The sequence below is a fragment of the Drosophila obscura genome, unplaced genomic scaffold (genome assembly GCF_018151105.1).
Source record: "Drosophila obscura isolate BZ-5 IFL unplaced genomic scaffold, ASM1815110v1 contig_212, whole genome shotgun sequence".
Lineage (NCBI taxonomy): Eukaryota > Metazoa > Arthropoda > Insecta > Diptera > Drosophilidae > Drosophila > Drosophila obscura.
Genome location: NW_024542804.1, coordinates 101,536 through 118,061, shown reverse-complemented (window position 1 = coordinate 118,061; position 16,526 = coordinate 101,536). Strand labels below are relative to the sequence as shown.

General features: G+C 54.2%; 1 protein-coding gene across 1 annotated transcript; it reads right to left on the bottom strand.

Moving 5' to 3' along the window:
- Positions 1 to 6,651: 6,651 nt before the first annotated feature.
- On the bottom strand, positions 6,652 to 13,328 carry LOC121404536 (translation initiation factor IF-2-like). Its single transcript, XM_041594188.1, has 4 exons — positions 12,894 to 13,328; positions 9,755 to 10,129; positions 6,750 to 6,854; positions 6,652 to 6,696 (listed from the first exon to the last, which is right to left on the bottom strand). Exons 1-4 carry the CDS (start codon positions 13,326 to 13,328, stop codon positions 6,652 to 6,654), a joined length of 960 nt encoding a protein of 319 aa, XP_041450122.1.
- Between the last annotated feature and the right edge of the window lie 3,198 nt (positions 13,329 to 16,526).

The following is a 16,526-nucleotide window of genomic DNA, read 5'->3' as shown; positions in this document are numbered from 1 at the left end:
GCAATCCAAATTGATTGCAAAAGATCCTGCACATTCTCCAGAAGGCATTGACACATTCAGGACGTTGTACAGATGGCTAGGAGGCGTGGCATGTCCTGATCCGATAGGAAACTTCAGAGTTAGAGTGAAACAGGGATATTTACTGGCCGGATACGTTATAGTGGCTATATCCTTTATGTCCCTGCAATCCAAATTGATTGCAAAAGATCCTGCACATTCTCCAGAAGGCATTGACACATTCAGGACGTTGTACAGATGGCTAGGAGGCGTGGCATGTCCTGATCCGATAAGAAACTGCAGAGTTAGAGTGAAACAGGGATATTTACTGGCAGATTACGTTATAGTGGCTATATCCTTTATGTCCTGCAATCCAAATTGATTGCAAAAGATCCTGCACATTCTCCAGAAGGCATTGACACATTCAGGACGTTGTACAGATGGCTAGGAGGCGTGGCATGTCCTGATCCGATAAGAAACTTCAGAGTTAAGAGTGAAACAGGGATATTTACTGGCAGGTTACGTTATAGTGGCTATATCCTTTATGTCCTGCAATCCAAATTGATTGCAAAAGATCCTGCACATTCTCCAGAAGGCATTGACACATTCAGGACGTTGTACAGATGGCTAGGAGGCGTGGCATGTCCTGATCCGATAAGAAACTGCAGAGTTAGGGGTGAAACAGGGATATTTACTGGCAGGATACGTTATAGTGGCTATATCCTTTATGTCCTGCAATCCAAATTGATTGCAAAAGATCCTGCACATTCTCCAGAAGGCATTGACACATTCAGGACGTTGTACAGATGGCTAGGAGGCGTGGCATGTCCTGATCCGATAAGAAACTGCAGAGTTAGAGTGAAACAGGGATATTTACTGGCAGGATACGTTATAGTGGCTATATCCTTTATGTCCTGCAATCCAAATTGATTGCAAAAGATCCTGCACATTCTCCAGAAGGCATTGACACATTCAGGACGTTGTACAGATGGCTAGGAAGGCGTGGCATGTCCTGATCCGATAAGAAACTGCAAGTTAGAGTGAAACAGGGATATTTACTGGCCGGATACGTTATAGTGGCTATATCCTTTATGTCCTGCAATCCAAATTGATTGCAAAAGATCCTGCACATTCTCCAGAAGGCATTGACACATTCAGGACGTTGTACAGATGGCTAGGAGGCGTGGCATGTCCTGATCCGATAAGAAACTGCAGAGTTAGAGTGAAACAGGGATATTTACTGGCAGATTACGTAATAGTGGCTATATCCTTTATGTCCTGCAATCCAAATTGATTGCAAAAGATCCTGCACATTCTCCAGAAGGCATTGACACATTCAGGACATTGTACAGATGGCTAGGAGGCGTGGCATGTCCTGATCCGATAAGGAAACTGCAGAGTTAGAGTGAAACAGGGATATTTACTGGCCGAATACGTTATAGTGGCTATATCCTTTATGTCCTGCAATCCAAATTGATTGCAAAAGATCCTGCACATTCTCCAGAAGGCATTGACACATTCAGGACATTGTACAGATGGCTAGGAGTCGTGGCATGTCCTGATCCGATAAGAAACTGCAGAGTTAAGAGTGAAACAGGGAGATTTTACTGGCAGGATTACGTTATAGTGGCTATATCCTTTATGTCCTGCAATCCAAATTGATTGCAAAAGATCCTGCACATTCTCCAGAAGGCATTGACACATTCAGGACGTTGTACAGATGGCTAGGAGGCGTGGCATGTCCTGATCCGATAAAAGAAACTAGAGTTAGAGTGAAACAGGGATATTTACTGGCCGGATACGTTATAGTGGCTATATCCTTTATGTCCTGCAATCCAAATTGATTGCAAAAGATCCTGCACATTCTCCAGAAGGCATTGACACATTCAGGACATTGTACAGATGGCTAGGAGGCGTGGCATGTCCTGATCCGATAAGAAACTTCAGAGTTAAAGTGAAACAGGGATATTTACTGGCAGGATACCGTTATAGTGGCTATATCCTTTATGTCCTGCAATCCAAATTGATTGCAAAAGATCCTGCACATTCTCCAGAAGGCATTGACACATTCAGGACGTTGTACAGATGGCTAGTCGAGGGGCCTGATCCGATAAGAAACTGCAGAGTTAGAGTGAAACAGGGATATTTACTGGCAGGATTACGTTATAGTGGCTATATCCTTTATGTCCTCCAATCCAAATTGATTGCAAAAGATCCTGCACATTCTCCAGAAGGCATTGACACATTCAGGACGTTGTACAGATGGCTAGGAGGCGTGGCATGTCCTGATCCGATAAGAAACTTCAGAGTTAGGAGTGAAACAGGGATATTTACTGGCCGGATACGTTATAGTGGCTATATCCTTTATGTCCTGCAATCCAAATTGATTGCAAAAGATCCTGCACATTCTCCAGAAGGCATTGACACATTCAGGACGTTGTACAGATGGCTAGGAGGCGTGGCATGTCCTGATCCGATAAGAAACTGCAGAGTTAAGAGTGAAACAGGGATATTTACTGGCAGATTACGTTATAGTGGCTATATCCTTTATGTCCTGCAATCCAAATTGATTGCAAAAGATCCTGCACATTCTCCAGAAGGCATTGACACATTCAGGACATTGTACAGATGGCTAGGAGGCGTGGCATGTCCTGATCCGATAAGAAACTGCCGAGTTAGAGATGAAACAGGGATATTTACTGGCAGAGATACGTTATAGTGGCTATATCCTTTATGTCCTGCAATCCAAATTGATTGCAAAAGATCCTGCACATTCTCCAGAAGGCATTGACACATTCAGGACATTGTACAGATGGCTAGGAGGCGTGGCATGTCCTGATCCGATAAGAAACTTCAGAGTTAGAGTGAAACAGGGATATTTACTGGCAGGATACGTTATAGTGGCTATATCCTTTATGTCCTGCAATCCAAATTGATTGCAAAAGATCCTGCACATTCTCCAGAAGGCATTGACACATTCAGGACGTTGTACAGATGGCTAGGAGGCGTGGCATGTCCTGATCCGATAAGAAACTGCAGAGTTAGAGTGAAACAGGGATGTTTACTGGCCGGAGATTACGTTATAGTGGCTATATCCTTTATGTCCTGCAATCCAAATTGATTGCAAAAGATCCTGCACATTCTCCAGAAGGCATTGACACATTCAGGACATTGTACAGATGGCTAGGAGGCGTGGCATGTCCTGATCCGATAAGAAACGATCAAAATTTAAAAGAAAAAGGGATAGTTACTGGCCGATTACGCTATAGTGGCTATATCCTTTATGTCCTGCAATCCAAATTGATTGCAAAAGATCCTGCACATTCTCCAGAAGGCATTGACACATTCAGGACGTTGTACAGATGGCTAGGAGGCGTGGCATGTCCTGATCCGATAAGAAACTGCAGAGTTAGAGTGAAACAGGGATATTTACTGGCAGGTTACGTTATAGTGGCTATATCCTTTATGTCCTGCAATCCAAATTGATTGCAAAAGATCCTGCACATTCTCCAGAAGGCATTGACACATTCAGGACATTGTACAGATGGCTAGGAGGCGTGGCATGTCCTGATCCGATAAGAAACTGCAGAGTTAGAGTGAAACAGGGATATTTACTGGCAGATTACGTTATAGTGGCTATATCCTTTATGTCCTGCAATCCAAATTGATTGCAAAAGATCCTGCACATTCTCCAGAAGGCATTGACACATTCAGGACGTTGTACAGATGGCTAGGAGGCGTGGCATGTCCTGATCCGATAAGAAACTTCAGAGTTAAGAGTGAAACAGGGATATTTACTGGCAGGTTACGTTATAGTGGCTATATCCTTTATGTCCTGCAATCCAAATTGATTGCAAAAGATCCTGCACATTCTCCAGAAGGCATTGACACATTCAGGACGTTGTACAGATGGCTAGGAGGCGTGGCATGTCCTGATCCGATAAGAAACTGCAGAGTTAGAGTGAAACAGGGATATTTACTGGCAGGATTACGTTATAGTGGCTATATCCTTTATGTCCTGCAATCCAAATTGATTGCAAAAGATCCTGCACATTCTCCAGAAGGCATTGACACATTCAGGACGTTGTACAGATGGCTAGGAGGCGTGGCATGTCCTGATCCGATAGGAAACTGCAGGGTTAGAGTGAAACAGGGATATTTACTGGCAGGATACGTTATAGTGGCTATATCCTTTATGTCCTGCAATCCAAATTGATTGCAAAAGATCCTGCACATTCTCCAGAAGGCATTGACACATTCAGGACATTGTACAGATGGCTAGGAGGCGTGGCATGTCCTGATCCGATAAGAAACTGCAGAGTTAGAGATGAAACAGGGATATTTACTGGCAGATTACGTTATAGTGGCTATATCCTTTATGTCCTGCAATCCAAATTGATTGCAAAAGATCCTGCACATTCTCCAGAAGGCATTGACACATTCAGGACGTTGTACAGATGGCTAGGAGGCGTGGCATGTCCTGATCCGATAAGAAACTGCAGAGTTAGAGTGAAACAGGGATATTTACTGGCAGATTACGTTATAGTGGCTATATCCTTTATGTCCTGCAATCCAAATTGATTGCAAAAGATCCTGCCCATTCTCCAGAAGGCATTGACACATTCAGGACGTTGTACAGATGGCTAGGAGGCGTGGCATGTCCTGATCCGATAAGAAACTGCAGAGTAAGAGTGAAACAGGGATATTTACTGGCCGAGGATACGTTATAGTGGCTATATCCTTTATGTCCTGCAATCCAAATTGATTGCAAAAGATCCTGCACATTCTCCAGAAGGCATTGACACATTCAGGACGTTGTACAGATGGCTAGGAGGCGTGGCATGTCCTGATCCGATAAGAAACTGCAGAGTTAGAGTGAAACAGGGATATTTACTGGCAGATTACGTTATAGTGGCTATATCCTTTATGTCCTGCAATCCAAATTGATTGCAAAAGATCCTGCACATTCTCCAGAAGGCATTGACACATTCAGGACGTTGTACAGATGGCTAGGAGGCGTGGCATGTCCTGATCCGATAAGAAACTGCAGAGTTAGAGTGAAACAGGGATATTTACTGGCAGATTACGTTATAGTGGCTATTTCCCTTATGTCCTGCAATCCAAATTGATTGCAAAAGATCCTGCACATTCTCCAGAAGGCATTGACACATTCAGGACGTTGTACAGATGGCTAGGAGGCGTGGCATGTCCTGATCCGATAAGAAACTTCAGAGTTAGAGTGAAACGAGGGATATTTACTGGCAGAATACGTTATAGTGGCTATATCCTTTATGTCCTGCAATCCAAATTGATTGCCAAAAGATCCTGCACATTCTCCAGAAGGCATTGACACATTCAGGACATTGTACAGATGGCTAGGAGGCGTGGCATGTCCTGATCCGATAAGAAACTGCAGAGTTAGAGTGAAACAGGGATATTTACTGGCAGGATTACGTTATAGTGGCTATATCCTTTATGTCCTGCAATCCAAATTGATTGCAAAAGATCCTGCACATTCTCCAGAAGGCATTGACACATTCAGGACATTGTACAGATGGCTAGGAGGCGTGGCATGTCCTGATCCGATAAGAAACTGCAGAGTTAGAGTGAAACAGGGATATTTACTGGCAGGATACGTTATAGTGGCTATATCCTTTATGTCCTGCAATCCAAATTGATTGCAAAAGATCCTGCACATTCTCCAGAAGGCATTGACACATTCAGGACGTTGTACAGATGGCTAGGAGGCGTGGCATGTCCTGATCCGATAAGAAACTGCAGAGTTAGAGTGAAACAGGGATATTTACTGGCAGGTTACGTTATAGTGGCTATATCCTTTATGTCCTGCAATCCAAATTGATTGCAAAAGATCCTGCACATTCTCCAGAAGGCATTGACACATTCAGGACGTTGTACAGATGGCTAGGAGGCGTGGCATGTCCTGATCCGATAAGAAACTGCAGAGTTAGAGTGAAACAGGGATATTTACTGGCCGGAGACATTACTAGTGGCTATATCCTTTATGTCCTGCAATCCAAATTGATTGCAAAAGATCCTGCACATTCTCCAGAAGGCATTGACACATTCAGGACGTTGTACAGATGGCTAGGAGGCGTGGCATGTCCTGATCCGATAAGAAACTTCAGAGTTAGAGTGAAACAGGGATATTTACTGGCAGATTACGTTATAGTGGCTATATCCTTTATGTCGCGGTGTATCGTTTGGTGGTGATCCATGCCACTTCTCCATGTGTGAACGCTTTGACACAAATGGCCCGCATTCCGTTCTCCCGAACCACCCCACTGGGGCTGTGTGTTCATGTGGCGGATCCTTCGGTGACTCCTGCCGTCGTGGCGACGACTGTTGTGGCGGTGAATTCGGTGGTGGCGATGTTGGTGGCGGCGACTGTGGGGGCTATGGCTGTTGCGTGCTCTGTGGCTGCAATGATGGCTCAGGATGCTGCACGTTCCCATAAGGTGCCTCTTCACCCCGTTGTGGCTGCTGCTGCCCCGCCGTTCTGTCAACCAGGCCCGTCTTCACCTTCACCTGCTCCCGTGCCTCCGATGCCGTTCCTCTGCCAGCCTTCGGTGCTGCCGTGATGGCTCGCGAATTGATTGCAAAGATGTGCTCCTTACCTTCAGGGCTTGCAGCGCCTCATCGACGTGCCGGTGGCCGAATGCCTATGGTGATGGTGGCATCCTGATCCGATAAGATGATTAGAACGTTCGTACGCATAGTGGCATCTTTCCCACCTTGGTGCGCCGCCCTCCTCCTGTTGTGGCGGTGACATTCGGTGGTGGCGATGGGTGGGAGTTGGGTGGGGGACTGGCGGGCGTTGGCTGTTGCGTCCTTTGTGGCTGCAACCTGGTTGCAAAGGATCTGCCGGCTTCTCCAGAAGGCTGCCACTTCACGACTGTTGTGGCTGATGGCTGAGCCGTGGCTGTTCTGATCCAGGCCCGTCTTCACCTTCACCTGCTCCCGTGCCTCCGATGCCGTCCCTTGCCAACCTTCGGTGCTGCCATCGCGCGTTGCTTCGCGGCTCCTCCTCCCAACCTTCCGACCTTCCTGCGCCTCCGCCTGTTCCTGTGGCGGCTCCTTCGGTGACTCCTGCCGTCGTGGCGACGACTGTTGTGGCGGTGAATTCGGTGGTGGCGATTTTGGTGGCGGCGACTGTGGGGGCATTGGCTGTTGCGTGCTCTGTGGCTGCGACGGTGGCTCAGGATGCCGGCGTTCCCATAAGGGTGCCTCTTCACCCTGTTGTGGCTGCTGCTGCCCCGCCGGTCTGTCAACCAGGCCCGTCTTCACCTTTAAGAAACCTCGGAAGAGGCAAAGCCTCCTCCTCGTTCCCTTCGTGGGCTTCTGGGGCAAATTGATTGCAAAAGATCCTGCACATTCTCCAGAAGGCATTGACACAATCAGGACGTTGTACAGATGGCTAGGAGGCGTGGCATGTCCTGATCCGATAAGAAACTTCAGAGTTAGAGTGAAACAGGGATATTTACTGGCAGATTACGTTATAGTGGCTATATCCGACGGTGCGGTTCCCGACGCCCACGTGATGTGTATCGTTTGGTGGTGCCATACCATGCCACTCCTCACTGCCGTGTGAACGCTTTGCGACACAAATTGCCCGCATACCGCGTTCTCCGGACCACCCCACTGGGGCTGCTGTGCCTGTTCCTGTGGCGGCTCCTTCGGTGACTCCTGCCGTCGTGGCGACGACTGTTGTGGCGGTGAATTCGGTGGTGGCGATTTTGGTGGCGGCGACTGTGGGGGCATTGGCTGTTGCGTGCTCTGTGGCTGCGACGGTGGCTCAGGATGCCGGCGTTCCCATAAGGGTGCCTCTTCACCCTGTTGTGGCTGCTGCTGCCCCGCCGGTCTGTCAACCAGGCCCGTCTTCACCTTTAAGAACCTCGGAGGAGGCAAAGCCTCCTCCTCGTTCCCTTCGTGGGCTTCGTAGGCAAATTGATTGCAAAAGATCCTGCACATTCTCCAGAAGGCATTGACACAATCAGGACGTTGTACAGATGGCTAGGAGGCGTGGCATGTCCTGATCCGATAAGAAACTTCAGAGTTAGAGTGAAACAGGGATATTTACTGGCAGATTACGTTATAGTGGCTATATCCGACGGTGCGGTTCCCGACGCCCACGTGATGTGTATCGTTTGGTGGTGCCATACCATGCCACTCCTCACTGCCGTGTGAACGCTTTGCGACACAAATTGCCCGCATACCGCGTTCTCCGGACCACCCCACTGGGGCTGCTGTGCCTGTTCCTGTGGCGGCTCCTTCGGTGACTCCTGCCGTCGTGGCGACGACTGTTGTGGCGGTGAATTCGGTGGTGGCGATTTTGGTGGCGGCGACTGCGGGGGCATTGGCTGTTGCGTGCTCTGTGGCTGCGACGGTGGCTCAGGATGCCGGCGTTCCCATAAGGGTGCCTCTTCACCCTGTTGTGGCTGCTGCTGCCCCGCCGGTCTGTCAACCAGGCCCGTCTTCACCTTTAAGAACCTCGGAGGAGGCAAAGCCTCCTCCTCGTTCCCTTCGTGGGCTTCGTAGGCAAATTGATTGCAAAAGATCCTGCACATTCTCCAGAAGGCATTGACACAATCAGGACGTTGTACAGATGGCTAGGAGGCGTGGCATGTCCTGATCCGATAAGAAACTTCAGAGTTAGAGTGAAACAGGGATATTTACTGGCAGATTACGTTATAGTGGCTATATCCGACGGTGCGGTTCCCGACGCCCACGTGATGTGTATCGTTTGGTGGTGCCATACCATGCCACTCCTCACTGCCGTGTGAACGCTTTGCGACACAAATTGCCCGCATACCGCGTTCTCCGGACCACCCCACTGGGGCTGCTGTGCCTGTTCCTGTGGCGGCTCCTTCGGTGACTCCTGCCGTCGTGGCGACGACTGTTGTGGCGGTGAATTCGGTGGTGGCGATTTTGGTGGCGGCGACTGCGGGGGCGTTGGCTGTTGCGTGCTCTGTGGCTGCGACGGTGGCTCAGGATGCCGGCGTTCCCATAAGGGTGCCTCTTCACCCTGTTGTGGCTGCTGCTGCCCCGCCGTTCTGTCAACCAGGCCCGTCTTCACCTTCACGCCCCCGGGCCCGGGTGGCTGCTGGCGGCGGGGGGGGGGCGCGGTGCCCGGCCCGTCTTCGCCTTTAAGAACCTGGAGGAGGCAAAGCCTCCTCCTCGTTCCCTTCGTGGGCTTCGTAGGCAAATTGATTGCAAAAGATCCTGCACATTCTCCAGAAGGCATTGACACAATCAGGACGTTGTACAGATGGCTAGGAGGCGTGGCATGTCCTGATCCGATAAGAAACTTCAGAGTTAGAGTGAAACAGGGATATTTACTGGCAGATTACGTTATAGTGGCTATATCCGACGGTGCGGTTCCCGACGCCCACGTGATGTGTATCGTTTGGTGGTGCCATACCATGCCACTCCTCACTGCCGTGTGAACGCTTTGCGACACAAATTGCCCGCATACCGCGTTCTCCGGACCACCCCACTGGGGCTGCTGTGCCTGTTCCTGTGGCGGCTCCTTCGGTGACTCCTGCCGTCGTGGCGACGACTGTTGTGGCGGTGAATTCGGTGGTGGCGATTTTGGTGGCGGCGACTGCGGGGGCATTGGCTGTTGCGTGCTCTGTGGCTGCGACGGTGGCTCAGGATGCCGGCGTTCCCATAAGGGTGCCTCTTCACCCTGTTGTGGCTGCTGCTGCCCCGCCGTTCTGTCAACCAGGCCCGTCTTCACCTTTAAGAACCTCGGGGGCGGATCCTCCTCCTTCGTTCCCTCGTGGGCTTCGGCTTCACGCCGCGCAGCCTCCATCTGCCGCTGCAGGGCGTCCCGTGCCTCCCGCATTATGGCCTTGTTCAGCGCCGCCTCCCTTGCGCCTTCTCTGCGCCTTCCTCGGGCCTCCTCGGTGCCGCCCCCGCGTCGCGCCTCGCCGCGCTCGCCGGCTGGCGCTGTTCCATGTGGCCTCCTTGGCCTCGGCTGGTGGCCGCGCTGCTGGCGTCGCTGTTTCCGTGTCCGCTGCCGGTTCTTCGACGCTGTCGCTGGCGCTGCCGGTCCTCCGTCGCTGCCGCGCGGTGTCGGTGCCTCTGTCGGCGTCTCCGTCGCTGCCGCCGGCTTCCCGGCCGCCGTCGAAACAGGTGCCTCCGCTGCTGCGTGCGTTCCCGCTGCCGCTGTCGCTGGCTCCCGTGCCTCCGACGCCGTCTCCTCTGCCGCCCTGGCCTCTGCCTGCCTTCGGTGCTGCCGTGGATCGCGCGCGTTGCTTCGCGGGGCTGGCTCCTCCTCCCATGGTGGTGCCATACCATGCCACTCCTCACTGCCGTGTGAACGCTTTGCGACACAAATTGCCCGCATACCGCGATCTCCGGACCACCCCACTGGGGCTGCTGTGCCTGTTCCTGTGGCGGCTCCTTCGGTGACTCCTGCCGTCGTGGCGACGACTGTTGTGGCGGTGAATTCGGTGGTGGCGATTTTGGTGGCGGCGACTGCGGGGGCATTGGCTGTTGCGTGCTCTGTGGCTGCGACGGTGGCTCAGGATGCCGGCGTTCCCATAAGGGTGCCTCTTCACCCTGTTGTGGCTGCTGCTGCCCCGCCGGTCTGTCAACCAGGCCCGTCTTCACCTTTAAGAACCTCGGAGGAGGCAAAGCCTCCTCCTCGTTCCCTTCGTGGGCTTCGTAGGCAAATTGATTGCAAAAGATCCTGCACATTCTCCAGAAGGCATTGACACAATCAGGACGTTGTACAGATGGCTAGGAGGCGTGGCATGTCCTGATCCGATAAGAAACTTCAGAGTTAGAGTGAAACAGGGATATTTACTGGCAGATTACGTTATAGTGGCTATATCCGACGGTGCGGTTCCCGACGCCCACGTGATGTGTATCGTTTGGTGGTGCCATACCATGCCACTCCTCACTGCCGTGTGAACGCTTTGCGACACAAATGGCCCGCATACCGCGTTCTCCGGACCACCCCACTGGGGCTGCTGTGCCTGTTCCTGTGGCGGCTCCTTCGGTGACTCCTGCCGTCGTGGCGACGACTGTTGTGGCGGTGAATTCGGTGGTGGCGATTTTGGTGGCGGCGACTGCGGGGGCGTTGGCTGTTGCGTGCTCTGTGGCTGCGACGGTGGCTCAGGATGCCGGCGTTCCCATAAGGGTGCCTCTTCACCCTGTTGTGGCTGCTGCTGCCCCGCCGTTCTGTCAACCAGGCCCGTCTTCACCTTCACCTGCTCCCGTGCCTCCGACGCCGTCTCCTCTGCCAGCCTTCGGTGCTGCCGTGGATCGCGCGCGTTGCTTCGCGGCTCCTGGCTCCTCCTCCCATACCTTCCGGTCTTTACTGCGCCTCCGACGGTGCGGGTCCCGACGCCCACGTGATGTGTATCGTTTGGTGGTGCCATACCATGCCACTCCTCACTGCCGTGTGAACGCTTTGCGACACAAATTGCCCGCATACCGCGTTCTCCGGACCACCCCACTGGGGCTGCTGTGCCTGTTCCTGTGGCGGCTCCTTCGGTGACTCCTGCCGTCGTGGCGACGACTGTTGTGGCGGTGAATTCGGTGGTGGCGATTTTGGTGGCGGCGACTGTGGGGGCATTGGCTGTTGCGTGCTCTGTGGCTGCGACGGTGGCTCAGGATGCCGGCGTTCCCATAAGGGTGCCTCTTCACCCTGTTGTGGCTGCTGCTGCCCCGCCGGTCTGTCAACCAGGCCCGTCTTCACCTTTAAGAACCCTTCCCTTCGTGGGCTTCGTAGGCAAATTGATTGCAAAAGATCCTGCACATTCTCCAGAAGGCATTGACACAATCAGGACGTTGTACAGATGGCTAGGAGGCGTGGCATGTCCTGATCCGATAAGAAACTTCAGAGTTAGAGTGAAACAGGGATATTTACTGGCAGATTACGTTATAGTGGCTATATCCGACGGTGCGGTTCCCGACGCCCACGTGATGTGTATCGTTTGGTGGTGCCATACCATGCCACTCCTCACTGCCGTGTGAACGCTTTGCGACACAAATTGCCCGCATACCGCGTTCTCCGGACCACCCCACTGGGGCTGCTGTGCCTGTTCCTGTGGCGGCTCCTTCGGTGACTCCTGCCGTCGTGGCGACGACTGTTGTGGCGGTGAATTCGGTGGTGGCGATTTTGGTGGCGGCGACTGTGGGGGCATTGGCTGTTGCGTGCTCTGTGGCTGCGACGGTGGCTCAGGATGCCGGCGTTCCCATAAGGGTGCCTCTTCACCCTGTTGTGGCTGCTGCTGCCCCGCCGGTCTGTCAACCAGGCCCGTCTTCACCTTTAAGAACCTCGGAGGAGGCAAAGCCTCCTCCTCGTTCCCTTCGTGGGCTTCGTAGGCAAATTGATTGCAAAAGATCCTGCACATTCTCCAGAAGGCATTGACACAATCAGGACGTTGTACAGATGGCTAGGAGGCGTGGCATGTCCTGATCCGATAAGAAACTTCAGAGTTAGAGTGAAACAGGGATATTTACTGGCAGATTACGTTATAGTGGCTATATCCGACGGTGCGGTTCCCGACGCCCACGTGATGTGTATCGTTTGGTGGTGCCATACCATGCCACTCCTCACTGCCTGTGTGAACGCTTTGCGACACAAATGGCCCGCATACCGCGTTCTCCGGACCACCCCACTGGGGCTGCTGTGCCTGTTCCTGTGGCGGCTCCTTCGGTGACTCCTGCCGTCGTGGCGACGACTGTTGTGGCGGTGAATTCGTTGGTGGCGATTTTGGTGGCGGCGACTGCGGGGGCATTGGCTGTTGCGTGCTCTGTGGCTGCGACGGTGGCTCAGGATGCCGGCGTTCCCATAAGGGTGCCTCTTCACCCTGTTGTGGCTGCTGCTGCCCCGCCGTTCTGTCAACCAGGCCCGTCTTCACCTTTAAGAACCTCGGGAGGCGGATCCTCCTCCTCGTTCCCTTCGTGGGCTTCGGCTTCACGCCGCAGCCTCCATCTGCCGCTGCAGGGCGTCCCGTGCCTCCCGCATATGGCCTTGTAGCGCGCCTCCCTGCGCCTTCCGCGCCTTCCTTCGGGCTCCTCCGCGCCGTCCCGCGTCGCGCCTCGTGGCCGGCGGCCGCCATATGGCCCTCCGCATGGCCTCGGCTGGTGGCCGCGCTGCTGGCGTCGCTGTTCCGGTCCGCTGCGGTCTTCGACGCTGTCGCTGGCGCTGCCGGTTCCTCCGTCGCTGCCGCTGCCGGTGTCGGTGCCTCTGTCGGCGTCTCCGTCGCTGCCGCCGGCTTCCCGGCCGCCGTCGCAGCCGGTGCCTCCGCTGCTGCGTGTGTTCCCGCTGCCGCTGTCGCTGGCTCCCTTGCCATCGACGCCGTCTCCTCTGCCGCCCTGGCCTCTGCCTGCCTTCGGTGCTGCCGTGGATCGCGCGCGTTGCTTCGCGGGGCTGGCTCCTCCCTCCCATACCTTCCGGTCTTGCTGCGCCTCCGACGGTGCGGGTCCCGACGCCCACGTGATGTGTATCGTTTGGTGGTGCCATACCATGCCACTCCTCACTGCCGTGTGAACGCTTTGCGACACAAATGGCCCGCATACCGCGTTCTCCGGACCACCCCACTGGGGCTGCTGTGCCTGTTCCTGTGGCGGCTCCTTCGGTGACTCCTGCCGTCGTGGCGACGACTGTTGTGGCGGTGAATTCGGTGGTGGCGATTTTGGTGGCGGCGACTGCGGGGGCATTGGCTGTTGCGTGCTCTGTGGCTGCGACGGTGGCTCAGGATGCCGGCGTTCCCATAAGGGTGCCTCTTCACCCTGTTGTGGCTGCTGCTGCCCCGCCGGTCTGTCAACCAGGCCCGTCTTCACCTTTAAGAACCTCGGAGGAGGCAAAGCCTCCTCCTCGTTCCCTTCGTGGGCTTCGTAGGCAAATTGATTGCAAAAGATCCTGCACATTCTCCAGAAGGCATTGACACAATCAGGACGTTGTACAGATGGCTAGGAGGCGTGGCATGTCCTGATCCGATAAGAAACTTCAGAGTTAGAGTGAAACAGGGATATTTACTGGCAGATTACGTTATAGTGGCTATATCCGACGGTGCGGTTCCCGACGCCCACGTGATGTGTATCGTTTGGTGGTGCCATACCATGCCACTCCTCACTGCCGTGTGAACGCTTTGCGACACAAATGGCCCGCATACCGCGTTCTCCGGACCACCCCACTGGGTGGCGGCTCCTTCGGTGACTCCTGCCGTCGTGGCGACGACTGTTGTGGCGGTGAATTCGGTGGTGGCGATTTTGGTGGCGGCGACTGCGGGGGCATTGGCTGTTGCGTGCTCTGTGGCTGCGACGGTGGCTCAGGATGCCGGCGTTCCCATAAGGGTGCCTCTTCACCCTGTTGTGGCTGCTGCTGCCCCGCCGGTCTGTCAACCAGGCCCGTCTTCACCTTTTAGGACCTCGAAGAAGGCAAAGCCTCTCTCCTCTTCCCTTCGTGGGCTTCGTAGGCAAATTCGATTGCAAAAGATCCTGCACATTCTCCAGAAGGCCTATGACACAATCAGGACGTTGTACAGATGGCTAGGAGGCGTGGCATGTCCTGATCCGATAAGAAACTTCAGAGTTAGAGTGAAACAGGGATATTTACTGGCAGATTACGGTAATTGCTGCGCCATATCCGACGGTGCGGTTCCCGACGCCCACGTGATGTGTATCGTTTGGTGGTGCCATACCATGCCACTCCTCACTGCCGTGTGAACGCTTTGCGACACAAATTGCCCGCATACCGCGTTCTCCGGACCACCCCACTGGGGCTGCTGTGCCTGTTCCTGTGGCGGCTCCTTCGGTGACTCCTGCTGTCGTGGCGACGACTGTTGTGGCGGTGAATTCGGTGGTGGCGATTTTGGTGGCGGCGACTGTGGGGGCATTGGCTGTTGCGTGCTCTGTGGCTGCGACGGTGGCTCAGGATGCCGGCGTTCGCATAAGGGTGCCTCTTCACCCTGTTGTGGCTGCTGCTGCCCCGCCGGTCTGTCAACCAGTCCCGTCTTCACCTTTAAGAACCTCGGAGAAGGCAAAGCCTCCTCCTCGTTCCCTTCGTGGGCTTCGTAGGCAAATTGATTGCAAAAGATCCTGCACATTCTCCAGAAGGCATTGACACAATCAGGACGTTGTACAGATGGCTAGGAGGCGTGGCATGTCCTGATCCGATAAGAAACTTCAGAGTTAGAGTGAAACAGGGATATTTACTGGCAGATTACGTTATAGTGGCTATATCCGACGGTGCGGTTCCCGACGCCCACGTGATGTGTATCGTTTGGTGGTGCCATACCATGCCACTCCTCACTGCCGTGTGAACGCTTTGCGACACAAATTGCCCGCATACCGCGTTCTCCGGACCACCCCACTGGGGCTGCTGTGCCTGTTCCTGTGGCGGCTCCTTCGGTGACTCCTGCTGTCGTGGCGACGACTGTTGTGGCGGTGAATTCGGTGGTGGCGATTTTGGTGGCGGCGACTGTGGGGGCATTGGCTGTTGCGTGCTCTGTGGCTGCGACGGTGGCTCAGGATGCCGGCGTTCGCATAAGGGTGCCTCTTCACCCTGTTGTGGCTGCTGCTGCCCCGCCGGTCTGTCAACCAGTCCCGTCTTCACCTTTAAGAACCTCGGAGAAGGCAAAGCCTCCTCCTCGTTCCCTTCGTGGGCTTCGTAGGCAAATTGATTGCAAAAGATCCTGCACATTCTCCAGAAGGCATTGACACAATCAGGACGTTGTACAGATGGCTAGGAGGCGTGGCATGTCCTGATCCGATAAGAAACTTCAGAGTTAGAGTGAAACAGGGATATTTACTGGCAGATTACGTTATAGTGGCTATATCCGACGGTGCGGTTCCCGACGCCCACGTGATGTGTATCGTTTGGTGGTGCCATACCATGCCACTCCTCACTGCCGTGTGAACGCTTTGCGACACAAATGGCCCGCATACCGCGTTCTCCGGACCACCCCACTGGGGCTGCTGTGCCTGTTTGTGCGGCTCCTTCGGTGACTCCTGCCGTCGTGGCGACGACTGTTGTGGCGGTGAATTCGGTGGTGGCGATGTTGGTGGCGGCGACTGCGGGGGCGTTGGCTGTTGCGTGCTCTGTGGCTGCGACGGTGGCTCAGGATGCCGGCGTTCCCATAAGGGTGCCTCTTCACCCTGTTGTGGCTGCTGCTGCCCCGCCGTTCTGTCAACCAGGCCCGTCTTCACATTCACCTGCTCCCGTGCCTCCGACGCCGTTTCCTCCTGCCAGCCTTCGGTGCTGCCGTGGATCGCGCGCGTTGCTTCGCGGCTCCTGGCTCCTCCTCCCATACCTTCCGGTCTTGCTGCGCCTCCGACGGTGCGGGTCCCGACGCCCACGTGATGTGTATCGTTTGGTGGTGCCATACCATGCCACTCCTCACTGCCGTGTGAACGCTTTGCGACACAAATTGCCCGCATACCGCGTTCTCCGGACCACCCCACTGGGGCTGCTGTGCCTGTTCCTGTGGCGGCTCCTTCGGTGACTCCTGCCGTCGTGGCGACGACTGTTGTGGCGGTGAATTCGGTGG